Source organism: Chaetodon trifascialis, chromosome 15 (assembly GCF_039877785.1).
Source record: "Chaetodon trifascialis isolate fChaTrf1 chromosome 15, fChaTrf1.hap1, whole genome shotgun sequence".
Taxonomy (NCBI): Eukaryota; Metazoa; Chordata; class Actinopteri; order Chaetodontiformes; family Chaetodontidae; genus Chaetodon; species Chaetodon trifascialis.
Genome location: NC_092070.1, coordinates 19,998,507 through 20,025,784, shown reverse-complemented (window position 1 = coordinate 20,025,784; position 27,278 = coordinate 19,998,507). Strand labels below are relative to the sequence as shown.

At 44.1% G+C, this 27,278-nt stretch overlaps 1 protein-coding gene across 11 annotated transcripts; it reads right to left on the bottom strand.

Annotated features, from left to right (window-relative positions):
• Positions 1-116: 116 nt before the first annotated feature.
• On the bottom strand, positions 117-26,691 carry gpatch8 (G patch domain containing 8). 11 transcript variants are annotated; one of them, XM_070980902.1, is made up of 11 exons: positions 26,566-26,629; positions 22,418-22,495; positions 21,438-21,473; positions 17,646-17,664; positions 14,545-14,617; positions 10,083-10,124; positions 7,651-7,718; positions 6,106-6,192; positions 5,765-5,908; positions 5,519-5,649; positions 117-5,164 (listed from the first exon to the last, which is right to left on the bottom strand). In XM_070980902.1, exons 7-11 carry the CDS (start codon positions 7,675-7,677, stop codon positions 1,318-1,320), a joined length of 4,236 nt encoding a protein of 1,411 aa, XP_070837003.1. In that variant the 5' UTR covers positions 7,678-7,718; positions 10,083-10,124; positions 14,545-14,617; positions 17,646-17,664; positions 21,438-21,473; positions 22,418-22,495; positions 26,566-26,629; the 3' UTR covers positions 117-1,317. The 11 variants fall into 11 exon arrangements, with proteins under 11 accessions (XP_070837003.1, XP_070837001.1, XP_070836997.1 ...); XM_070980900.1 differs by lacking the exon at positions 17,646-17,664 and having other exon boundaries at positions 21,424-21,473; positions 26,566-26,679; XM_070980896.1 differs by lacking the exon at positions 10,083-10,124 and having other exon boundaries at positions 26,566-26,653.
• Positions 26,692-27,278: the final 587 nt, after the last annotated feature.

Genomic DNA, 27,278 nt, shown 5'->3' with positions numbered 1-27,278 from the left:
CAACAGACCTCTGCAGGGATCGCTTTCTACGTGTTGTGTCAGCTGAGTAGTCAGAAGATTAAATGTTTACACGTGAGTTTCATTAACATTGTAACATATTAAGGAAAAAAAACACGTAAACTCAAGATTTTATTTGCTGAAACAGTAAGTTTTTAAAAAATACAGAGTTGCTACTGTTTGACAGATGACTATTCCTTTGCCGTCCCAGCCCATCTTAGCCGGGGCAATTTAGAAACAACTTTGATAAAACGCACGTCCTCCTCCCACCCTGCTCTTTCCAATGCCAGCCTCAAACCTCTACAATGTTAATAGGTTAATCTACAGCAGTTTTATTTACAAAATTACACAAAAGCAAAACAGCCCTTCTTTTGAAGAGCATTCTGGAAAATAATTTAAAAACAGAAAAATACAATTATTGCAGTATACTACAATCTTATTGTTACATGATGCAAACGCACCATCTCGATGTACAGGTTTCAGTGCAATTCATTCAGGTGTACCCTCACCACAGGGAACATGAGCTTTGCCTCAGAGCATCAGGGATGTTAAACCCCCTTCATCACATTTCCCCTCACTCAGAGAGGGGGTCCTTATGTGACAACGTCATACCGATTTGGACACCATAGCTGTAATGTCATATGGTCATCATTGGTGGGATTCTTCACATTACACACTGATATATGTACAGGTTACTGCATTACAAATTATTTGAGAGCAAGTAGTCATATGTGAACATAAAGAGAATATCAGTAATTATGAAAGTTTGTCTCTGAACATTACATTACAGAATCGAAGCTGTTCCTCTCCAGAACAACACCACTCCTCCCAACATGACTGCGTAGTGTCAGCCACTGCGTCTGACTGGTTGCCAACATTAGCAAAAAACAGAATAATATTTTTATGTGGATAACAAAGAACATCTCCAGTGGTTGCTTTGACTCATCGTTCAAAAACAAATGGGTGGTGTTAGCATACCTCAAGCTGGACTATAAACCAATGTCTTGAGGAAGTCTCTGTAAATCTACACCCTGTTTTAAAAATTCAGGGCAAAACAGGAGAAAAAAAAAACAAACTGACATGAGCCAGAAGAAAATGTTAGTGTCAATTTTAACCCCAACACAGGCAGCACCACTTTGTGGCTACAACTTGCTGCACTGTGTAGGCCAGTAAAATGGCGGTTTATGACAGCTTCTTGTCTCACTGCCTGCATGGTGTCGAAAAGACTTCATCTTTAAAACCCTAAACCAAGCCGGTTAGGTTCAGTCTTTCTTCCAGTGGTTGGGTGCTGTGACTTTATTCCTTCACTTGCATCATTACTCAAGAGCCGTGATTAGGAGGGTGCTGGAGGTCCTGTCCTGAGAAAATAGGGTGTAGCAGGGGGTGAAGTTGAAGAGCTGCGGCTGCAGCAGCCTGTGAGGGCCTGGGTGTGAAAAGTGTGGGGTAGAGGGCTGTATGGGGTACATGGTGGAGCGCTAAAGGGGTGTGGTGAAGTGCAGAAGCTGGGATAATATGTATGGGCTGACCAGAGAGGAAGGCTGTCGGGTGGGCAGGAATCAGCCCAGCGTGTCCTAGTGAGTGTCCCAGAGAGTGACCAAGGGAGGGGCCCAAAGGAGACAAAGAGATGGGGGTGAGGTGATGCTGGGGAATGTGGTGTACCTGGGCCAACTGTGCATGTGCAGGGTGTGGGTGGTGGGGATGCGCTGGGTGGATGCCCATGGCTGCAGCAGTGGCAGCGTGGTGCTGCAGAATGGCATGTTGCACTGTGGTGATTGACGTGCCAGAGGCTACAGACACAGTGGGCTGCTGAATGTGGATCTGCTGCAGGGCTGGGGGAGGGGGAGCTGGGGCCAAGTTGGCTGCAGCTGCAGCAGCGGCTGCAGCTGCAGCGGCAGATGGAAATGTCTTAACCTGCTTGGCCAAAAGCTGCTGCTGGATGTGCTGCTGAGCAGCCTGTTGCAGCTTACTGTATTTCTCCATCTCCTCTGGTGTGAACGTAATGGGCTGACTCTCCAATGGAGCCAGTCCGTCCTCCTCCGCCTCCATGCCATCCTCCTCCAGGTTGGGTGGTGGGTAAGCGGGGTATGCATGCATTTGAGGCTGCTGCTGCTGCATTTCTGGCATGAGGGACTCCATCAGGGGGTTCTGAGAAGGATCCTGTCCTGGTTCTCCTTGGTACTGGGGCATCATCATGGAAGGATCCTGCTCAAACAGCGGCCGGGGTTCTTGGTGCACCTGGGCTTCTGTAGTGGGTTGCTGCGTCTCCTCTTGCACCACTGTGGTCTGTGGGGCCTCCTCAACCTTCTGGACTGGTGGAGCAGGAGGTGGAGGTGGAGGGGGGAACTCCCTAATAGGCTCTACCAGGATAACCTCTGCCTCAGCCTCAGAGCCCTTCCCGCCTCCTGATTTCTCCCCCTCGTCAGGTCTTGTCAGGGGGATCACTGGTTTCTTCCCCGCCTGCAGTTTACCAAAAAGAGGCAGCATGGCTTTGCTTCCCAGGGTCGGCGGTAGTTTGGGACCAAAGTATCCCTGTGGCGGGTCCTTAATCTTAATCCCAGATTTTGTTCCAGTGACCGAATCATCAGAGCTTTTTTTAGACTGAACCTTCTCCAGCAACTGGCGTGCGGTAAGGCTGTTTTTCTGCTCCCCTGCATCTCGGGACCCCCCTGGCCTCAGTGACTGCGAGCTGGATGAATGGGTGTTGCGGTTAAGGCCTCTTGATGAAGATGAACGTGGAGACTGGGAGCGGTAGATGCGAGAGCGGTTAAAGTCTCTGCGGTGTGTGTCAGTGTCGCCTCGACCCCTGGGGGCACGTCGGCGTGGGGAGCCTTTGGTGGAGCTGGAGGAGCGGCTTGCAGAGCTGTGGCTACGGCTGTAGCTGTGCCTCCAGGATCTTGCACTGGTGCTGCGGCTCCAGCTGCTAGAGCTTCTTGAGCTGCTCCTGTGGTGCCTCCGGTGCCTCTTCCTGCGGCTGTAGCTGTGTGAACGTGAGCGGGAGTCGTCTGAAGAGGAAGAGGAGTACTGATGTCTCCTGGATCGTCTACGACCTCGGCTTCCCCTCCGCTCGTACTCAGAGTCTGTCGAACGTTTGGAGTGCCTCCGTCTGCGGCCCTCCGTGCTGTAGTCGCTGTAGCTGTCTGAGTAGCTGCGGCTACGGTGGCTGTAGGCGCTGCTGCCTGCTGAGGAGCGCTCAGAGCTGCTGGAGTAAGAGTGACTACGGGAGGTTTGGCCGCGATGGCGCCGACGGCTGCTGCCTCGTCTTTCCCCCCGTCTTGAAGAGCGGCTGCAAGACCGCCCTGATTCATCACTATGGTGGCGCCGTTGTTCCCGAGGACTTGACCTATGATGATGACGTGACCGCTGAGTCTTAGTGCCCCCTTCATCTTCACTCTCGCTGCTGGGAGGTCTACCAGGCCCAGGACTCTTTTGGGCTGAGGTGGAGCAGGAGGCACTTTGAGGTGCACTGGAGTCAGTCTTTTGTCGCTTGGTGCCACTGTGCTCCTCTGAGGAGTTGGCCTTGTCGGCGCCTTTTCCGGCTCCTCCTTCCTCTGCTCCAGACTTGCAAGGCACTTCCTTCGTAGCACGTTTCCTCTTGCCCGGTTCTGCCCCTGTATTTCCTGTAGCCCCTGCCCCTCCAGTTGTCGCCTGAGCAGAGGAAGCAACAGCTTTATCTTCTGACTTTGGTTTAGCCTTTTCATCACCTGTTGCCTCATCTTGATCCGGAGCCTTGTTTTTGCTCTTCTTCCGTTTGTGTTTTTTCTTCTTTTTGGGCTTCTCTTGCGTTACCACATTCTCTCCCTCCGCATCTTCTTTTACTTTTTCTTTTCCTTTGCGTTTAGAGTGCTTTGCAGACTTCTTATGCTTCTTCTTCTTCTTTTTTTTCTTTGCACTACTGCTGCCAATCGCAGGCTTTTGCTCATCACCTTCTGACTGCCCGGCCTCTCCCTTCATCATTGGCTTATCTTTGTCAGTGCTGGTGCCAGGTTTAGTAGTAGTGTCTACTTCAGCTGTTGAGGTAGCCATCTCTTGTCCCTTGTCACCAGACTCTTCACACGGTTTAGGGGACTTTGCTGCTTTCCCTCCACGCAATCCTTTGTTGCGGGACAGCTTGAAGTCAAAGTAGAGCGGATTACAGCTGTAAGACAGAGAAGGCTGAGCTTTTGTAAATTCAAGGAGCTCAGAGGGCCACTGCAGTGTAGTGCTCTCATCTTTGCTCAGGACTGGGAAGAAGGGGCCTGTGGGGATTTTAGGACCAGTGTTGGAATCCAGAGTGTCCAGTGCGCTCTCGACTTTTTGTGTGGGGGAAGTGGACACCATGGACGCTGTATCTGCTGCACATGAAGAGACATCCTCCATCTTTACTATAGGTGACTGAGGAGCTGGCTCTGGTTCAGGGGTTGAGGTGACATTACTGTGTTCTTTTTCAGGCTTACACTCTGTAACATTGGGCTCTGGCTGTCCAGAACTGTCCTCAACCCTTTTCTCCTCCTGCCCGTCTTCTTCGTCTTCCTCTTCTTTGCTCTGACACTGGTCAGTGGCCTTCATAAACAGCAAAAACTGGAAGTGAGGCTTCACCCGACAGTGAGCTGGAGGTACATAGTGATAGTACTGAGGCTCCTGTCCAGCATATCCCTCCTCTTTTTTCATCATCATCTTCAGTTTGTTGAGAGTGGAGGCTAGAGAGCCTCCGTCATCAGGTTGCTGCACCTCTTCCGTCCCTGCCATGCTAATGCCTTCTCCTCCTTCTCCTATTCCTCCTCCTCCTTCACCTCCCCTAGGGCTGTCTGTACAGCCAGACATCTCCTCCTGCCCTCCAGCCTTCTCTCCCTCCTGGCCCTCCTCTTCCTCCATAGCCTCCTCTCCATGATCAGCAAACACTGCTGCTGCTGTCTCCAGCTTTACTGGGGCTTTCTTGGCAAAAGAGAAGGACACACTGACTTTGGATGCACCACTAGGAGTTGGGGAAGAGGACGTGTTCTTCCCCAGAGAGAAGCTGATGGTTGGCCCTGGCTTTGGGGAGGCCTGCCCGGTTTTATCTACCGGTGATCCTTCTAGGGCACCGTCTGACAAAGTAGCGTTCTCAGGAGTCATGCTGTCGCCATCTTCTGCCTTCTCGCCATCTACAGCCACTGTGGTGGTTTTGAACATAGGTCCACTTCCTGGAGTACTGAAACACAAAAGCACGAGAACAATGCAATGAGAAATAAATGTTTGCAGCTGAGGACATACCAGATATTATTTCAGAGACAATTTAACAGCTCAATCACATGCTTGATGTGGTTCTGAGTATCAGAATTCAGGTTTATCAACTAAAAAAACAGTCATTTAAGGAATTAAGAGGCTATCCTCATTTTGGGCAACATGTCCTCCGAACAAGACAAAATGTTTTAAGGTGTGGTCTTCGTTTGGCGCAAGAGGTCGCACAATGATCCTTCAAAACACAACAGACCTGCAACTGAACCACCAACTGATATGTTTTGAAATCCAGCCAGCAGAGGGCACTGTGGGAATGAATTCTTACCGGTCCTGTTGTTTCCTCTGCTCAGCCAGCTCATGCAATCGGCGCAGCATCTTTTCTTGCTTCTTTCCACCCTTGCGGGAACGTGATGACACGTTACGAGCAAACTCTCTCTGCTTCAGCTCTTTAAGCCTCTGCATTGTACAAAGCAAGACAGGGAGAAACAAAGCACATCAGGATCTCACAGAATAAACACTCAACACCAAACAGATCTCCATCAAGAGTAAAAGAACAGATAATCACACGTACCTGCTTGTGAGCGTGGTCGTAAGAGTTGATGTGGTTATCAAATTCCTGGTGTTTAGTGTACTGCTTGTCACATAATTCACAGTAGAAATTGGCTCTCAGGTCTTCCAGAGCCTTTGCAATGGCTTTCTCCTTTTCCATCTGGTCCTATTGTTGATAGGTAGCACACAAGGGAAATGAGCAAATGAATCTTAGACTGTGTTCAAAGAGTAGAGAAAATGACTTAATTAACTGGAGTACTCATCTTCTGCTTCCTTCCACTTTTAGATGTACTCACAGCAGCAGCCCAGCCAATATAAAACCAGCACAAATGATCAGAACGGCACAAGACTGAAGGACCTCACCTTGTATTTTTGCCGCAGTTCTTCTGTGTCCTCCTTTTCCACTTCGAGCACTCTTCTCTTCTCTGTGGCGTCCTCTGCATAGTCCAGCTGAGAGGACAGACACAGCGGTTACAGCACTCACTGAAAACAAAATACTGCTGAAGAGCAGCTCATCCTACGTGCCATTCATATACTTCATACATGTGTGGACGAGCAAATAATGCTGCTGGCACATCTGGGCTATGACTGGTCAATTTGTTTTGCTTGATGGTGACAGACTGCTAAACTGAAATGACATTTAGTCAGTTTTAAATGCATTGTTGATAGTTTTGTATTCAGAGAAATATCAGAAATGCTCAAATGGATGTTCTCCATCTGCGTAGACAGATATATATAACGGTATTCCATCAAATTAATGTAAAACTAGGGGCTGCCATCATGGAAAAAAGATATGAAATACAATTTTCTACCTTATGGCTTCTGATTTAATTTTTTAATCGGAGAGAACACAGGACACATTTACAGAGCAGATATGCACGCAGCAGAAAAAAAAGCAATTTCAGTTGGACTGACAGTAAGGACATGATGGATTGTAGGAACACATCAGTGTGGAAGCATAAATCCTCCTTACGGCAGATGAATGACACGCAAACAAAATTGTGAGGGTCAAATGCAATTTACAGCAGGAACTGAAATCCTGATAACATCAGCAGCATTTGGAGGCAGCAGATTTGGAGCATCTGAGGCAACTGATGTTACTGTATCACACTGTTTTTCTGTTTCATGGACTGCCCTTCTGAAAGGTGTTTGATGCGGTTGAAATCTGGACTCTGGGCACAAGATCTTTGAACACTTGATCACTTTTGCATGGACAGTGTGTTTTGTGCTCTGGATCACTGTCACCACAAAGACATTAGACAGGATTGTAGTAGTATGTCACCGAGTGTTGTAGCATTCAGTGGAGCTAAGGGGCCTAACCCATACTATGAATCTTTCTCCACCTACCAATTTGCTTTTGGCACCTATTCATTCGTTCCGTTAATGCTCTCCTGGCATCCGCTGCCCTCAGATCTGTCTGACAGTCTGCCAGTTGGTGAAGCGTGATTGATAATTTCAGAGAATGTTTTCGCTGCTTAACAGTCCAATGCTGCTGAGCTTTACATGTCTCCAGCTGAATCTTGGCACTGTGCACACTGCTCGTTGGCTCATGTAAGGGTTTTCTGCCACAGAAATGTATGTGAAGCACGCAGTGATTCTTCAAGAGACTGTTTCGACAGCAGCAGTGAGCGCTGAAACCGAGGACAGATTTTTAAAAAAAGGTTTTAAGCTTCACCGTTTAGTAATTCTGGTCTGTCACCTTGTGTAGCTCCTTCATTTCACTGCAGCAAAGTAAGGTTAATGTTTACGGTGGCGAGAGGTCAACCAAGAGCTGGTCTTCTCCACGATTAAAGTTCAGAGCAGACATGTCAAAAGCAACTAGCACATTTAAAAACAGCCTGGTGTTTTCTACTATGTCCTCATTAAGAGCATGTGATAGGATGGGGGACAAAAGAAACAACATCTTACCTCCATCTCCATTCGTCCCATCCCCATGACATCATATTTGAGGATGATGGGCACAGGGTCAGTGCGTCCTGAGGGAAAAGAGACAGAGAGAGGACGAGGTGAGCCTTTGAGACTGGGACGGAGGGCCAGCTCGGAGACAGCCTGCTTTTAGAGCATAGGGTGCTGGGGTTAGAGAATTTTGCCTTGAAGTGCAAAGAGACCAGAAAGCTACAGTGAACCAAACACCAGCCATTCTCACAGCTTACTGCAGCCACCAAGTATGGACCAATTTATCTCGCCTTCCTGTCACATTTGACCTGGCTGCTCCTTTGTATTTTGAATGAGTCAAATTAGCTACAATTACTGTTTTCCTGATGAATTAAATGAAGTCAAGGGCATCAGGTTTGTTCAGCACTATATAACACTTACTAAAGAGAGATGAAGTTCAGGAAAAACACTGCCAGCTTCAAGCCAAATCTATTTCCGTATCTTGTCAGTGTAGTTGAACACCCCTTCTCCACGTGTACACTGCTGCAGTCCTGTTAAACCAGAATGCCAAGTTTATCAAGGACGCTACAGCTCGAGGGGCTGTGGGGTGTGTGTTTGTGTGTAGGGAGGCGCAACAGGCCTGCGCAGCTGCTGCCACTGCGACATCCTCCATGAGGGGAACAAAGCCTCCCCATATTATCTAAGGCCTATTGTATCAGCTCTTTCTGAAACATCTGCAGGCTGGCTGACCCTCTCAAGCCCCTGTCACTGTCCTCAAGTCCAAATCCATTCCCTTGTCCCAGGCCCCCTTCCTCACCATGACTGGAGCTGAAAGATTATTTTCCTCTGTCTACTTAAGCTATGTTACGTAAGCTGTGAAAAGAGCTAGATCGGAAGGAAATTAACTGTAGAAAAATAAACAAACCAAAGACAACCAAAGGAAAACAAAAGAACAAAACAAAACAAAAATAGAATGAAACATTAAATATATAAAAATCAAAACTACTTTGGAGATTGACACAGAATTGCTTAATCCACTCATAATCAGCCAAACAAAGCAGAGAGAAAGACAAGAGTAAAATTAAAAAAGGACACAAGCACTGAACTACAGCAGTGACGTCACAGGCCAGGTAACGCCATGGTGACAGTGCAAGGGATGGGGATACTTACCGGGTAAAACATGGGTATGGGGAGGAGGAGGAGAAGGAAGGGGAGGACAGACAGACAGATAGACAGACAGATAGGTAGATAGATAGATAGGGGAATCTCAACACAAAAGGCATAAAAAACAATTTGGACTAGTCTGCTGCTCCTGTTGCCAGCCAGATACAATAATCAATCTTACTGATAGTGATTATCAATTCAGTTTGGTTTCAGTTTTTTTCCTCCCACATATTTAACTTTTTTCCCCATGAATCAATTGTCTGTATACCATTGGGCATATGAAAGAACTACAACATTTGGTTTGAGTATGTATCATCAAATTTTCATTGCACCAAGTAGGGCAGGTAGTTTAAATTCCTTGGAAATTTGACTAAAAATGAAGGGTTTTCTCCGGTGCAAAGAAAAAACTGAATGCTAATACAGTGGATTTATCCAGCCAAAAAGCGCCCAGAGACAACATGTATAATTTGCTAATAATGTCATGAGTTCGCACTTTAAATGGGGCTACTTCCTGGCACATTCTTACCTTTCTGGGCAGAGGAAGGTAAGAGCATTTAATGTCTGTGCCATTCCTGTGCTTTCCTTTAATAATTTAGTCATCACAGCCCAATGACATATTAATTCTGAAATCATAGATGCATGTGCATTGTAACACATAATGGCCTGCCTGGACTCTCAGTCCCACTGCAGTGTCTGGCAGCTGGGTGGGCTTTTAGCTGAAAACCTAAGTCTGACCGGATGATTGTGGAGGCCTGATTCCACCGAGGAAGTGAGGGGAGAGGACTGATTGTGTGATATCTAGATTACAAGATTATCTAGTGATAGACATGCGTTTGTGCTCTTAGCCCAACAGTGGTGGAGAAGTGAAACCATAAAAGGGATTGGTCTGTTAGCCAGCCACTGCAGTGGTCTGTCTGAAAGGAGTCACAAGCCAGGGGCAGAATTAAAGATTAATGAACAATTACAGTCATCCCAAACTATCACCAATCTTAAAACACAGTGACAATACTTCCACAGTACCCATTCCAGTGGAAAAGAAAGGGACCAGACAAAAACAATGTGCATCTAAATCACAGGGTGTGAATCACAAGGTTTAAAAACTGAAAACAAACAAAATGACAATGTTCTAAGAGTAATACATATGCATGATAATATACAAGCAGCAGAATGAGGACTAATACAGAGAGAATTGAAAGCCTATGTAGCATTGGTGCTCTGATGAGAGGAAAACAAAAAAGAAATGGGAGAAATCAAAACAAAATAAATCAAAAAATTCAATTGGGGGATAAAATAACATTTACCACTAAGTTTACCATCAGCACAACATGGGCAGGATCAAATCGCTGTAAAAAAGAAACACCAATTGGTTAAGCAGGAAGATTGAGGCACATAGAGAAGGGAGGGTGGGGTTGGGAGTGTGGTTGTGGGGTTTAGGGGGGGTTTATTACCAGAGGGGCATCAGTGTGTCACCCCCCCGCCCCCACCCCCCTCATCCCTTCACTCAGGGCTAGATGCTTACAGGGATTTCCTCTCACCACTCTCTCCCAACCACTTGTCCCAGTCCCCAGGCCCCTAGCCTGGCGTCATCTTGCTCTCTCAACCAGGTCCCAGACTACCACCCCTTACAAAGTACAAAAAAAACTGTATTTTGGAGGAGCTGTACTAGGTGAGGGAATGATTAAAAAAACAGCCTGATGGCATATTAACTGCGACAGGTGACGGAAAAAAGGAAACCGTTTGTCCAACAAAAGCTGTGAATCAAAAGTTACATCTACTTTTGGACTGACTCTGGTCAGATATCTGGTCTGAAATGACGGATGCCTCTAGGGACGACCACCATTTTCCCCCTTTGAGCTTTTTGCCTCGCAGACGCTTGTCAGCCCAGTTAGCAAATCTCCCTGAGCTTCTTTTATTTCCTCGCTATCTTACATCCAGCAAGCTTGTTTTGGGATGTGCTTAACCCCGGAACAAGTGAACACATGACACACATAAAATGTACCTGAGGAAAGAGCCAGCAAGGCTTTGAGCAGTGCTTAGAGTGGGTCCTGCATTGCTATGTAGCAGCAGCTTTACCAAAGTACACTTAAAAATGTGAATTGTGCGCCCATCTGGAGTGTTAAATTTCACTCTGTCATGTGAAAAAATGTAGTTTAGCATGTTACCTCCAACACTGCTTAAAGCCCCAGGTGAGTGTGACAGTTTGAGGCAGGCAGGAGTGCACCTCTGGGACAAACATGCTGTGCAGGAGGGGCAAAGAAACAGGGGGAGGACGGGAGCGTGTAACCTTGGGGACAGAGACATTCGGGGTGTAGAAGGGTGGTGAGGTTTTCCCTGTAAGTTGACTCTATGGCCCGGTCAGTAACAGACACACTCACACATACATCTCAGCCCCACATAATGACCACACACATACACACGAGTTTCACAGGTTTGGAGGTAGAAACAGGCAAACAAGCAGAGGGGGGAAAACTTGTCTACTCTGCAAGCCATTCAAAGTCTGAGCCGTGGTTACAGCCAATCAGATACCCGACAGCAGCAACGGAAACTCAAAGAGAACAAAAAAAAAGTCTAACATATGTGGAGATGATGATTCTAAGGGATGTGATGGAATCATGGCTTCCTAAATCTAACTTGATTTCAAATGGATTTTTGTTCTTTCTTTGTTCAAATCAAAGCACTTTACACTTGTGCAGATTGAAATTAAGGTTTAGTGATTATGAAGCAAAGAGGAGGAAGCTGACAGTGGCCATTAGCCTACGGTACACTGTAAAAGGGGTGTTACATTGAGGTCAACTGCAGAGTGGGAGAAAGAAAACACACCCACACACACACACATACTGACATACAGAGGGGATCCAACAAACCTTACCTAAAAAGGGGCAAAAAGGACAAAAGAAGAATAAGAACAAAGTCAATACAGTGAAAAACTTAAAAAGGGGACACAATGTTTTCACTTCAAAATTCAAAAACCTTCTCTTCTGGTAAGGAGGACAGGAAAGGAGAGGAAGATTATCATGATTATCCAGCAGACTTCAATGAGATGCAAGGATGCAACTGTGGTGTGAGTCTACTCCTAAGTGCATTAGCACACAACAACTGGACACACTTTGCCGCAGTCTCATCTGCCCACAAAGCAGGATGCTTACATAACCACACGTCAGTGGTGCCAGCGGCAAAAACAAGAGCACAGTCAGCCCCTGCAACTGTTCTCTCCTCCACACAAAGCTCACATCCTTATCACATCAAATGCAATGCTATTCAGCTGTTCAAGGCCACATGGAGATAAACAATGATGAACACCAAGGCTCAAAAATTACTGCTGTGTTGTTACTCTTCATATACTTGTCAACCTGCCCAGAACGGAGCAGCGTCCTGGTCTACTCTGGTCCCTGGCCAGGCTGAGAATACCTACGAGATGACATTGGGAACCAAGGCCATATATGTACATGAACAAGAGGTGCTAGAGCAGGCGCAACGCAGCTCGACAGCCAGTCATCTCATCTGAGTGTCTCAACAATACGTGCAATCAGCATTTAATTTCCAAATGTCAGACCATGAAACATCGTGGCTCTTAAATCAGAGGCACATCAGTGTGAGCAGATCCAAGTGATTTACACCATTTACACTATTTCCACGCAATCATCATTCATATGTGAAAATGACTTCTCAAACCAGATTAAAACACCAAAACAGTGGAAAGGGTGTCCTTTTTATTCTTCTCCCTCCCCCTTAAAGTAAGACCACACACAGCTAGGCTACGCCGAATGAGCATGTATACACTATTGTATGTTTCAATACAGCCAAGCAAGAAATTCACTTCCTGTGTCTGTTGTCAGACAACTGAAAATCTCATTACAAGAACCATAAATACAAGAAAGGCAAAAAATTTAACTAAGCTGCCAACAAATAAATAAAGTCGAATACAGTCTGAGCACATAACTTTTGAATTTAAGCAACTCACTTGCTTTGCTAGCTGTGCATAGCCCCCCGCAACTTATCTATAGTTTGGGCATGTGCTTGAGACTCCATTTAGCAGAATGAGATGTGTTTCTCATTAAAATGCTGACACTGAGCCCATGTTCCTGCTGGGTTTACAGGGAGAGTAATGCACTTGAGCAAGAGTTGCAATTGAGCGACTAAGAGAAATGGAGTGGCCAAACATGACTGCATGAGAGTTACGCAGACATGTAACTGGCTGATCTGAGGTGAAAATGGTATGGACTGACAGAATAGAAGCGAACATGGTGGAGGGGGTAGAGAAAACTAAATGGCAAAAATTCTGTGGGGGGATAAGCTCCATTCTTAGCAGACTATAAGGATTCATTGGCCTGCCAGTGATGACATCACTCACGGACAATGCTATGCATCATCCTCTTTGGAGAAAGCGCTGGGAAGGGTGAGGCTATGAAGAGAGAGTTAAAGCAATAAGGACAGAGAGAATAAAGATACTGATGAGGAGAGGAAACAGGGTGAGGAGACAGGAAAAGGCTCGGTGGAAACATGCCAGGGCTCTGCGCCACAGCCTCTGAGCCAATGAGCCTATGAGCACAGCGGGGTCGAGCTAATGAGGCGCTGATGTTAGCCAAGACCAACCCAAACACTAGCTCTGTTCAGCCTGCTCCCTCTTACAGCAGGTCAATATCAACTAGGCCATCCAATTACAGTTGTCTCCAGAAAGTAAACCTCCTTAATGCAGCTTTCTAGTTGAAAGCTTTCTACAGCCTGGAGAATTAATTCAATGCGCAGAGCTTTCACAGCTTTTCACGGTGTAGCTTTCGCTGCACTGAAGTCAACAATCCTCTATCTTAAAAGAGAAAACGACTAGTGCGCACATGATGTTTACAGATTTTCAACAGTGAATATTACACAGACCCTAGTAAACTTCAAACACTCCAAACAGACTCTCAGATCCAGGTCATCTTTTGTACCTTGGTTTTGGATTGGGACCAATTTTATCCCCACAGGGGCCTCATCTGTAATTGTAAATACAACTGACACAGACAAGGCCCAATAAAGTCTTTTGCCTGTAAAAGCCTTTACATCCCAGCAAAGGCAGCCATGTTCTGGCTAGTGCATTCAGAGTCAGTCATGTGCTCTTCATCATTACTTGTTCAGCGCAAACCCAAAAGGAAATACACGCCTATGTTTCAAAAGTAGTATTTAGCTCCACTAAGCAAGATAAAAACCTGGCATTCAAAGCAGACTAGAGGGTGTTTTGTTTTCAACCAAGGGTTCAGAGAAAGATCTGGAGAAGGTACAAGACTTGAGTGCTGGCACATCAGCAATCCAAAGTCCATGACCACTTTTTCTCAAAGCTGGTTGGCAAAAACAACTGGGTGTGAACGAAACTGTACACAATTCAACTGTGATTTTGAAGGGGAAAAAAGGCCACTTTAATCTGAACTGCTTTAAACTAAGAGCACAATGCAAAGACAAATAAACACTTCATTTCCATCTCCCAACCCCAAGGGTCCCTGCCCTCATCCTTTCAAAGGCCTCTGGAACATTCTGGCCCCTCGTCAAGTTCGAGGAACAGCAGCATGAGCTACAGGAACAACTGGAATGACGTTTGTTTCAATAAAAATCAATTTTACCCAGCAAAAGATCAGAGGAAGAATGTGAAGAGAAAAGAAATTTTGCTGATACAAAAAAAAAAACAAAACAAAATAACCTAGAGATGTGAGGGGAAAAAAAATGACAGGGTCGTGGCTCAGTGCCACCAGCATACAATGAACACAGGTGTGTAGAAGAGTGAGTCCTTACCCTGCATGGTTTTGCCAAGGCCTTGTCCCAACTTCCAGCCATGTTTCTGAAGCAGCCGGTGCCCGATGTTATCCTAGCAGAGAGAAGAGAGGAGAAAAAAACCAAAAATATTCCAATAATAAGAGGAGCTTTTCCCCGAGGGCACTGGTCAAAAAACAAACAAAATAAAACAAAAACACTCAGATCACGCTATCATCATTAGCACAACCACCACCACCATCATCATCATCATCGTCATCCACATCACCTACAGCGTGTAACATCAGTGTCTTCCAGCACAAGGAGTGGTAAGGGCGGTTGGGGGTGGGAGGGGGGGGATAGAGGGTGGGAGACTGAGAGGAAGGGTAGGTTTTCCACTATGATGAATACATGAGGCTATGTGTAGCCTGTAAACTACAAGTTACCCTCCCACAGTAGGAGTGCAGTTTAAAACCCTTTTTTTTAAGGCAAAGAAATTGGGTATGAGCATTTCTATGTTTTTGGATGATAAAGATAACACATCAAGCCACATCCGCTAACTGAAGTTAAGAGGAGGAGGAGGAGGAAGGAGAGGGCAATATATGTATCACACACATACATATATGAACCACTACAAAGCAAGATCTTAGTACACAAAGAAAAGTGACACAGAACAGGTATGGAAATCTTGCATTAACAAAACAAAGACCAGAAACTCCAAGCTTGCTGTGATTCCTTAACCATGACAAAGGGGAGCACCATGAAACATATGCAGCTGTCACAAAAAATATAGCAAGAGGAAGAGACAGAAGTGGAGCTGGTGGGCCTTGGATTACCATTACAAGGCCCAGGGTGGACAGAATATGCACGTGTGAGGGGGTATGTGGGTGTGCAGGTGAAGAGAGGGAGACATTGTGTGCCCCCGTTAGATGTACTAGAAATAGCTATTGTGCATGTTTTTTGGACACCTCCAGCATCTCTGGTCTGTTATCAATGGTCTGGTCCCAAGCATGTTCACACTTAAATCATTAATAGAAAGTTTAGTTATTGGCATGTCTCTAATTTCTCATAGATAGAGCCAGGCTTTACTTTGCAGAGTAGATGACCTGCAAGGTAGTTTTCAGCTAGCATAAAAAGTACTTGCAGTGGCTTTACAACAAGCTGAGACACACTTTCCACAGTGGAGCCCATAGATATGCAACTGCAGTGAGGGTACCCACTATGAAGAATTATTTTTCTGCTTTTCTTTTAATGCTAATGATTGCTACCACGGAGTACATATGTGGACAAGATCAGGCAAGTGATAATGAATCAAAGAGGCTAGAGAGGAGTACGAGAGCATACACAACAGGAATTCCTAGCACACTCTTGGGCCAAATGTGCATGTCTGAGACCAATATATCACTAGTATGGGTCAGCAAGAAAAGACATTAAGTGAAATGCAAGACCATCCCACCACTACACACTACAGTACATCCTCAAGCACAAATAAACAGGAAACAATGAGATTTCTTAATAAGCAGTGTTTTTCTGTTGTGATTATAACTATTCCAAGCTTGTCTAACATTCACCAGAGTGCTGCATTCTACCAAAAAACAAAACAAAACAAAACAAAAAAACCATACAAACCAAACAAAAAAAGGATATTTATAATCACAAAGAGATTTACATCAACTTTCACAAACAGAAAGTGAAGGGGTTGGAACAAAACTGCATGCAGCTTTTTGTTAAAGAGTTTTAACAAAAAGGATCGTCGGTGTTAGTAGCGCACTGTGAATGGTACACATACAGAGGGGTGGGGCGGGCTGGGGGTGGATGGCGGGGTTAACAAAACTCCAACTGTGTTAGTCTCAGGTGGATCAGGCACAAAGAGGAAGGTGATGGCTCAACAGGGCTCAATTAGTTCTCTTTGACAAAAAAAGAGGAGGTCGGGTCAGGGGGCAGAACAGAGCAGGCTGAGCCATGATGGAGGTGAGCTTCTAGGGTGGTGGAGGTGAGCTGGGCATGTATGGATTAGTGCATGTGAAGGGGAGTGGTAGTCACACACACAGTACACACTGCATCTCCGCCCACAAGGTGTCATTTGGCGTCATCTTTTTGTCAACCACTGTTGGTATTTCAGAGCAAACTGTTGCCTTCCTTTGCCCTATTTAGTATTTCTGAAAGAAGCTGTAAAATTGTGAACTTTACTATCACAACTAGAATAAATATACTCAAAACATCAGGCTGAGGTTTGCCTCTAATACCCAAGAGAGAGGCTGAACTGCTCCACTTCCTGTTTCTGTTAGGGTTTGGTATTTTTCCCTCCATTTCATGGGCGTACGAGCTGTTCTACTGCGCTGACTCTCCGTGACTGTCGGATCCCTTCCGCTGTGGGATGAGATAAGAGAGGAATCTGTGCTGGGCCTCACGTGGTGGGAAGAGAACTGGAGACAGCCCGCCTGTATCATAACTAGGACATTTAAGGCTACATTAACATGCTTTCACCTTATATAAAATGTCCCAGTTCCTGGACATGCCATGAGATGCACACAATTAGAGGCTGCATTGGCTGATTGAGTATGTTGCCTCCTCCCTGGAGGATAACAAGTCCCCTGACTCCACAGTGGAGGAAAACACAGCAGAATGTGCTGCAGTGAACACCTCCCCTCCAATCGACATTGGGTATGCTTCTGTCCCTTACCGCAGTATTATTGTGCAGTATCACTTGACACATGAACATTTATATTGATTTGGGGGATTAGCTGATCTATGAGGCTCGGAGCAAGACAGAAAATAAAATGCAACCCTAAACCTATACCTAAATGTGCCGCCTGCTCAGGCTCTTCACGATCACTATTAGCTTATGTTTTTGATCACCTGAGAGGAGTCTGAGCTGCAAATGTTTAGTTTTTCCCACGAAATCTAAAAAAAGAAATAAAAACAAGAAGGGCAGGCTGGATGAGGCACCAGTCGCAAATGCTGACGCTAATAAAGATATTAGTTCAAAATGGGCTCAGCAAAGGTTAGAGGGCGGAGATGAGGTGCAGACTGCGTGTTGAAAACAGATGAGTGCACCAAAAGAATAGACAGACAGACGGATGAAAGCAACGACGGCGAGTCCAACAGCAGTGCAAGTGGAGTGAAGGCATTTCCATACGAACCTGGCTTTAAAATACTGGGCTGTCAAAAAAACAGTCACACGTGACACAACGTAAGAAACCGGCCAAACGCTTTCAACTGCAATTCTGCTAGCTTCTCTAGTTCTTAAAAATGCAAATCTCTCTCTGCTTTTAAACAAACATAATACTGTATACAAACAGAAAAGGTAGGCATGTCAATAAATCCACCAACTGACTGTTAATACAGGAGAAAGAAAAATAGAAAATGTTATCCAAACGAGAAAAGAGATCTACAAGAGGGGGTGTTTTTTACAAGTGTGCACTGTGCTGTCATCGGCACAGTGCAAGGCAAAAGATGTGGGTCAGGGAAGTGATATGCAGGGGACCCCACCTAGAGACCTCAGAGTATTTAGGGATCTATTGCTTCTGTCTATGCGGCCATTTGTGTGTGCACAATATGGATGTGTTTGTGTGTCCCTGTGAGGGTGTAAGAAATGGCTCTGGTTCAGATTACCAAGGAGGATGTAACACGGAACCGTCATTTCAATCCACGCAAGTGAGTCAACTTACATTAACGCAAACCACATATCTTATGTAATTTACCCTGGATGACCGCTCTGAACGGATCTGAGATTTTGGACAATCTGAGACAGACCCTTTAGGGATCTGTCTTGTAAAAAGCCAAGTGGGCTGCTGCAGTTACTCATCACCCTCTGTCATGTCCCTGAGGAATGTCTTTTGGCAAGTGCTGGTGGTGGACAGGGCCTGCTGTCTGCTGCTCTTTATAAACCCCTTGTATTTGGTGCTCTGTACATTCCTGGTCAGCCTCAGCGACTGCAGGTGTGACTAAATGGAAGCAAATGTCTCAGGGCACCGAAGACCCAAACAACTAAAACAGACGGCGCCTACTTCCCAGAAAATTGAGGCAGGTGTATGTGTGTCAGATTGAGGGATTACAGATTTCATTAACTGATGGGGAAAATGACAGAGAAGCAGAGTCCAATTACTATAATAATATAATAATTCAAAAATGTATACTTACCTCTGAATTCTGAAGGCCCAATTCATCAACTGGAAGTTTATCAGAGTGTAGGTAAGTTAAAAACTCTGACGGCCAGAGTCTGATGGGTTCTCCAACGTCTTTGAACGTGACTCACATTTCCACTGAGTTTGAAGTAAGGTGGAAAGACTGGTTTACAGTCAAAAAGTCAAATTTTGGCTATTTTTCAGTTCCTTTTTTTTTTTTTTTTTTTAAATCTCTACTCTTATTCCATTGCTGACTTTTTAAGAAACATTGGATGGCCTCAGCAATGACCCATCAACGCTGCTGCTCTCCGAGTTAAGTCAGATGCTAAATAAAGACTTTTCAGTGTTGTAAAAAAAATGCAGGTCAGGATTTGCAAAAAGGATTTGGTGCCACCTTTTCTTGTGCTCTTCTTCCCACCTAACAGATCCAACAGTGCTGTGCCAAATAATGTCTGGATTCAATGCAAAATGCTTCACACTTGATTATTCAGTAACAGCTGATACACTAATACCTAAAATTTTTCCTTTCTGTTCTGTTTCTGTTGCGCCTCAGTATCTGTATTAGAGAGTATTAGTAATGATTATACCTTGGATAAAAAGAAATACACAAACAGATCAAGCAATCTTCCTGTGGCCTGTGACCATGTGTTTCTTAGATTACCGGTGTATGTGTGTGGTTTCTGTGGCTCTGAGGCTGCCCACTGCATATCGCTCTGGGACAGGGTCAGGTCAGGGGAGGAGGGTAGGTTGGAGGGACTGGAAGGGGCAGGAGATGTGGGAGGAATGAGTCTGGGAGGAAAATTGTAGTAGTGATTAGGACAGAGTGTTGAGAGAAAATAGTACTGGAATGCTACCAAGTTAACACATGCAATGCAAAAACAATGTTAGAGAGAAAGAGCAAAGACCAAAGGGGAAAGACAGAAAGAGAAAAAAGATCCCAATAAAGTACCACAGACCTCTAGCTACCTATAGATCACACACAATAAGTGGCTGGGGAGGGGCTCAGAGAAGCTGGGCTGAAGCATTCAGTAACAGCTCCAGGATGGAAAACTGGTGGACAGCTGCCACAAATCCAACCGCCAGGCAGGGACTGACCGGTGTGCCTAACATGGTACCATGCTGTATGTTCATCTATGTGTTTAACATTTAATGTAATGTTGTAGTTCTCCATTTAAGTGCACAGTAGACTACACCTGTCTGCAGGTCTTTTTTGAGGCAGGTGCAGATAAATTTCTCCTCGTCTTCCTTTGATATTTTAGCAGATGCTGTGAGGCATTTGCCTCGTGTTGGTAAGCTTGTCCTTTCAAACAGGAAATATGTCATTTGGATTATGAAAATGCACCTGACGGAGCGACAGGTGTGACCAAATCCAGTATAATCATTTTCAGGATTATCAGCTTCAATTGCTGGCAAACTATCATGGTTACCTGCAATTTGATTAAAAAGTCTGCCACCTTCTTCTTTGAGCATGCATTTTCCAAAGAGAATATGTCAGGTGCGCAAGTGTTATTATTGGAGACTAAGTGACAGCTGACAGCACCTCTGATGTGGCTGCTTATTCCACAGATGTGTGAAGAACTGTGTGATGCTGCAGCGCAGCCCTCAGCACCCCTCCACAAATAATAGCGCAGGAGCACAAGAGCCACTCAAGCCAGGTGAGCAGGCCACCTCTCTCCCTTTCTTTTCTCCCTCTCCACAACCCACACACAGTGGAACGTTCGTGTGCCTGTGAGAAACCACGTCACACATAGAAAAATGTACTAAATTAATACATTTTAATGTTCTTGGTTCACTAGATTCTAGCAATGGAAAATGCAAGTTAATGCCGCTACAACGACTTTGATACCGTGTGAGAGGCAGTAAAAAAAAATATGTAAATGGTGTTTTTCCATTCAAGCAGGACATATGAATGTCATCATGGTCAGCGAGGAGAACTGGATTCTCTCTGCAGCTGCTTAAAAACTTAAAGACACAGGCCCGGTAATGTTCACTCATAGCCTTGAGCTCTTTTCAGTGATATAAAAATGGGGCAGATTTTTTTAGGCGTCCTGATTGTTTAGTCTCACCCAATTTGTGTCCACCAGAAAATCCTGTAACTTCGAATAGTTCACTGCTTCTTAGGAAACCATTCTTTGGGCTGTTGCACTGTTTAATCTAAGATATTAAGAATTGACTTGTGTTTATTTATGACTCAGATGTCTAATTTACTTACCTGCAAAAAGTTATGTCAATTGGTTAAATATAGCTTTCATTGAGGAAAACGTAACTATTGATTATTAACATCGCTGACAACTGAAAATTTGCACTTGCTAGTTACACACCAATATTCAGTACATCTGTTTCAGGTTGGAAAAACAACAGCTACACCATTATTTTTATCTATAGCTCGCTGCTGATCCTATCGAGCTGGCTCACAAAGCACATCCATAATGTGGAGGAGAGGTGACCGACACTGTGTAAGTAGGGGAGTTTGGGCCTGCTCACCACAGTGCTTCAGAGACAGAGGAGGGGATGGAGAGGCTGGGAAAGACAGAAAGAAGAGAGCTGCCTGCGCTATTATCTATGTGCCTCTTCAGCGAAAAATGCAGTCCCAGTTGCACAAGCACCATGCCAGCACAGAATGACAGAGGGTACTGTACACCGAATCACTGTGTAGTAGGGAGGGAGCGAGAGAGGTAGAGAGAGAATAGATGTAGAGTGTGACAGTAGTGAAACAGAGAGAGAGAGATAGAGAGAAAAAGACAGTCAGAGAAGCGTTACAAGGACCCTAAAGATAGGAGTAAGAAAGCAGAGCGTGCAAATACAAACCGGATCATTGCTGCTTAGCTAATAGGGGCCAATTCGCTGCAGGAGAGAAATGTCGAACACCCCAAGTTGTGTACAATAAGATAACTGTCCTATAGACACAAACACTATACACTAACACAGAAATTCTAAAGCTACACAAGAAACACACTCACTCAAACACAAATGTAGCCATTCACACCATCTAATGTGCTCTCTCTTGTCTGCTAAATGGAGTGGAATAAGCACTGGCTGCTTTGCATTAGCAGACAAACTTGAGCCACTGCAAAGTAATCAGACATGTAATCAGCGTAGCTCTCTAATCAGCACAGTTAGGCTGTACTGAAATCCAGTTTGTTCTTATTTAAGATGTTTTAATTTATGATAACATCCCTCTGAATACATGTTGAATCACAGTAGCTGAATAGATGAATCACCAATGGATCATATAAACATAACAGAACTGTGGCGGTCTGTATAGCAACGTCACTCAGAGCAGAAAAATCCAGCATCCAGAATAAAATCTGTCATTATCAAATATTGAATTTCCACTGAATGAGTTTAAAATGGATGAAGAGCTGAAGTATTTATAAAGCAGACCTTAGTGACAGTGCTTTATCCACTCCATGCTTTCAGAGTCACCTCATCTCACAGTGCTAAGATGACTAACAATGACTAATGGGAGACTGTTACAAAAATCAAACGTTTATCTGTAAGCTCTACATAAAACAGGAAGCTCTAACATATACATAATCATTTTAACTGTCACACAGGGGATGGAGTAGGCAGAGGACATGGGAAGTGGGAGGTACTTAAAGGGTATTAATGGACATGAGACAAGTGATTCTACAGGTTAGGTGGCAGAAGTGTGTTCAAGAAAACAGTGGATGCATCTACATGGACAGAATGAATGGAGTAAAAAGGTGTGGTTCTTATTCCTCCCTGGACCAATCATCCACTCTCACAGCTGGTCCAATGGTGCAGGATGATAGATGCAGCCTTACCGATTCGATGGGCTTGTCCAGGGACGCCTGCTCCAGCTCCAACTGGCCCTCTTCATACTGGTCAAAGTGATTCCCACCCTGAGTGACACACATTTAAAAGCTCTTAGAAATATGTAATTCAGTCCTGATCGATTGGTGGTAAAGCTGAAATAATGAAGTTCACGGACATAAAAATAATGAAATAAAAATATAATAATAATAATTACATAAAATGCATAATTTTTGTCAGATTCAGTCTGTATCCTAGTTGGACTTAGTTGCTGTTTGTCCCGGCCTTATGTAATAGTATACAGAACATTTTTGTGTATTTTCAGACATTTAGAAAATTGAAATGGACATTTTTCACCATTTTCTGACATTTTATAGAACAAGTGATTAACAGATAACATAATCAGCAGATTGATATATAATAATTAATAGCTGCAGCCCTAATTGGTAGCAATCACAGAGTTTCTGAGGAAGAATCCATCACTAAACACAAGTTTATTCTATCAAAATCAATATTTTAGAGCAAGACAACAAGTCTGTCATCATCTGTGTTTTCAAAACAATGAGACAGCGCTGTGCAAGGAAGCATGCCTACTGCCTGTCATTTGCACTGAATAACAGTCATTCGCACTGAATAATAGTCAGTCACACAAACTGAATAATAGGACTGGAAAATGTTATCCACAACACAAGATAGTGTGATCACAAAGAGCTAAGCTCAGGTCAGCAACTCAGCCAGGCCTGGGTTGATTTAGCTTTGCAAGAAACGTCTACAAGTGATGATTATGTTTTTTTGTCGTCCAATACATCCCTGCAGTAGATATGTTTGTTTCATCAAGCCATATCTTGGCCAAAAATGAAAAACGAAAGCAAAAAATATGTACATTTATTCCAGCAGTGACAGAAGTGAAGGAAGACTTGTTTAAGTCTACACCCTTGCCGGGACACAGAGTGAGTTGCTGGCTTGATCCCCCAACCAAAAGGAGTTTGTTTATAGAGCAGTTTCTGCCCTGAGACAGATGGCTTCCTCTCTTCAGCAGCAGAGGAGAGAAGAAGGTCATGTTTGTGAGTCAGTTTTCTCCCGTCCTTCACAAATGCAGAAAACTGATGGATTCCAAAAATAGTCCAGAGCATTATTGTGTTTACTAGTTGCTTGCAGCTACTGGAAATATGACAAGCGTAGACAACTAAACCTAATGCGAGTACACACAAAATAAAAGACATATTGGGGTTTTTATTTACTCTGTTTATGTCTATTTGAGGGATGGAGCATGCACAGTAGGATATTTACTTTGCCTTTCTATCACTGAGGACTTCTTACATGGTAAGGATGCTGAAAATCTTCTACAGCTCCAGAGCTGTGCAGCAAATGTTGCTGTAAAAAGACAATGCTAGCATGGGCTGGGCCATGCAGGAGGCTTTACCCCTCACATCCTCTGGGGGAATCTGGTTTTGCAGAGATAAGCAACTGCTCAAATCAGCCCGTAATAATGAGGTGATTTGATGCCACACTGTCAGTCATTAATTCAGATGAAACAGGACCCCTCATCAGCATGAGTGAGCTGGGTTTTATGAGAAGTGGAGATGCAGAACAAGAGCAAAGGATTTGATAATGTACAAATCGATGGCCTAACCCCCAACCCCCAACTAACAGCACCTACACACCACAATGACTTCTTATTTTCACTGCTGTTTGCTTCCTCATCACCCTGACTCTGGTACACAAACACCATAACAATGCTGTACAGCAATGATTTTCACTTTGCCCTCTAATGTATATTAGAAGAGTAAATTTCCATTTGTTCTGTGGACAGTGAACAGTGAAATGGATGCTCCATACCACCCCACATTAAGGAAAGAGAGCTACCGTCAGGCAGCTCTGTGGATGCTCATAAATTGCCTGGTGTGCTTCTTCAACTCAAGATCAGCTGCATGCTGAAGCTCCAACAACAATGTAAATCAACAAAGCGGCCATAGCTGTTGGACTGGTTGTGCTGTAGATATTAGGTAGACCATCTGTGGGTGTTTCCTGCGCTGTGTTGCTTGGCAGCAGGCTTTAGTTCATGGAGTCAGAGAGAAACTTTGTGAATACTGAGCATATGAATGCCTTCACAGCAGATCTCACACACAGAGCTCTACTGTGCTGAGCTGGAGCTTCCCTCAACAGATTCATTCAGACCACACAGCAATTCACCTCTCACTGACAAAATAGCAGAACACGGAGTTCCCACAGGACACCAACACAGAGGGGATGGAGGAAAAAACAAGGATGTTCACTATTTCTCAAACACATGCTTAAACCTGTAATGGGTTCACCAGCATGTCTGGTAATTTGCTTATTTCTTCCCATCATTGCGAAAGCAAATAGACAACGCGAACCATGGAACTAAACAGACCTCGTGTTTGATCAACCAAAAAGCCCTCAAACCAAACCAGATCACCTCTGGCATCAACACCCTTGTTCAAAAACTCTTGCTATATTTTTAATGGGGCATAAATGACAGAACAAAATGCTGTCAGCAAAACGTAAGCAAGAGCGGCTGTGTTGTTTCTGTTCAGATTATTCATCTAAGACCCTTCTCTGACCCTGAACATCACTGTTGATACAGCAATTCTGTGCTTCCTTCATAAATCACTAATGAAAAAAAGCACACAAGGTCACACAGATGAGAAAAAGCAGGGATGGGCACCAAATATCTTTACTGTCTCGTAATTATCTTCACATTCATAGAAATGCCAATGCTCATACAATAACAAGACAAGACCACTCTCTTCCTGGAATAAGCTCTGACATTGTCTGATAAGGATTTCTGTGCAAAACTGGGCACAACAGCCAACACTGTATTTCCAAAAAATCCTGATCTTCTACATATACAGCTAATAGAGTAGCCAATAACAATTATGTTGAAGAATTAAAAACCTGTTCGGTGGTTTAAAAAAATATGGATGGACAAAGAGTATGAATCATGCAGGATAAAGCAGGAGATTATAATGCCCTCTGAGGGATCGAAAGGAAACAGCTGTGATGAGTGACTGATAAAAACTACAAATATGGATTAAGCATATTCTGTGGTCTAATCAGCAATTTTGTGTTTGGCTTTGACTGGGTGCGGTCTTAGATCACAGATAGCCAAGAGAAAGACAAACAGCTCATACATGGGTTGTGAAATTCAGCAATTCTGCTCTGGCCATAGTTTACATATGCAACCTGAAATAACATGCCACAAAAATAAGGTTATTAAAGTACAGCAGGTACGGATTTATCAGGATAATTAATTAAATGCTTCACACAAGAGAAGCAAATCAATATCTTGTTCCCATCAGTGTTTTCAGCCAGCTTTGTTTTCCAGTGAAAAACATGTTTAACTTACATTATAGAAACAATCAAAATCAAGATGAAGTAAATCAGTTACCAGTTAAAACAGCAAAAAGAGAGTTTCACCTTTACAATAGGAAAACAAGTTACACAGTTTTATTAGGAGAAACAGACAGTAAATGAGTGGCCAAGGACATCTGTTTATCTAAAATCTATCGATAACCATGTCGCACACTTGTACCCCATAAGCTTTAAAGTGGTGATATATGGGAAGCAAATTAAGTTAACGTCATTAAGTTGATGGACCAACGGATGGTTGACCATAATATATCAACGTGCTAACTAGCTGCGGTTGTTGTATTGTAGTTGTCATAATGTGACAGCCATTTCTTGCTAATGCTACAATTGCCCAATGTGCGTACAACTTAGCTATCTGCTAGCTAGCTATCCATCGTTAGCATATGTCGATAAATAACCAGTCTACCCAAGGTCACTAACAAGCTAAGTGGACTTCAATATCTATTTTGCTGTTGCACAGTTAAGGAGGTTATGTGGTACGCATAACGTTTCGATGCATAACCCATGACTGGAGTCAAATATAGCACGCAGCCAAACACGGAGACGTAGAGGAAGTTAAATTCAAAAGAGCCGCAGTGCACTAGACGTATTCACTAGCGTTAGCTTAGCTAGCTTGCAGTGCTAGCAAGCGACATCTACACCAAAATGCACGATGCAGTTTGTAATATTTCTTAAGCGCCCGTGACGTCTTATTCCATGATTATGCACTAACGCATCTACACAAGGTACAATATAAGCAAATCGTCGATAATCCGACATGCATTACCTGGAAATCACGCTCTTCGTTGAACCTAGAAAATCTGTCGGCCATTTTCTGAACACAGCAGCAGCTTCTCTGCTCGCGCTCCGTCTGTGTCCGACAGACGCGCGCTGAAGTGACGATGTGCAGTTCGCGAACGATTCGGTCTGTGTGAATCGACCTTTCACAACAAATTCCACCAGTTGTTACAGTGTTACCCGTGGGAATTTATTTTAGACATATCAATACTGCGGGGTAGTACTTTACCTAATCTGTATGCCCAGAAATTATCTGTATTTGAGTTGGTTTCACTTTAGGTTTGTTTACAATTTGAGTGTGCTGACAGTGCTGAATTTTTGACAGTAAAATAATGGATTTAGGAAAGACTGGATCACACAATGGGCAAAGCAAGTAACTGCCAGGGGGCTCTGGACCCCTGGGGACCTCAAAAGTACCTACTTCACCAAGTAAAGGTTGGTTTTGTTAATTTGATTATTTGCAAATTTGTTTGGAAACTTGCACCAGTAAACTAAAATATCAACTGATGCACATCCTGCATTTCATCGGCAAATGTGTGGCCCTATCTTGTCAGCATTTCAAAGTCTATTTCTAAGTTTTTTATTATTTTACTTTATATTATGCTCATATGTTGTACATTTCAGTTTTACAGTTTACAGTTACTCAAATTAGGACAAACTAACTAATACACCCAACAGCTGAGGGCAGGTTATTCCAGCATT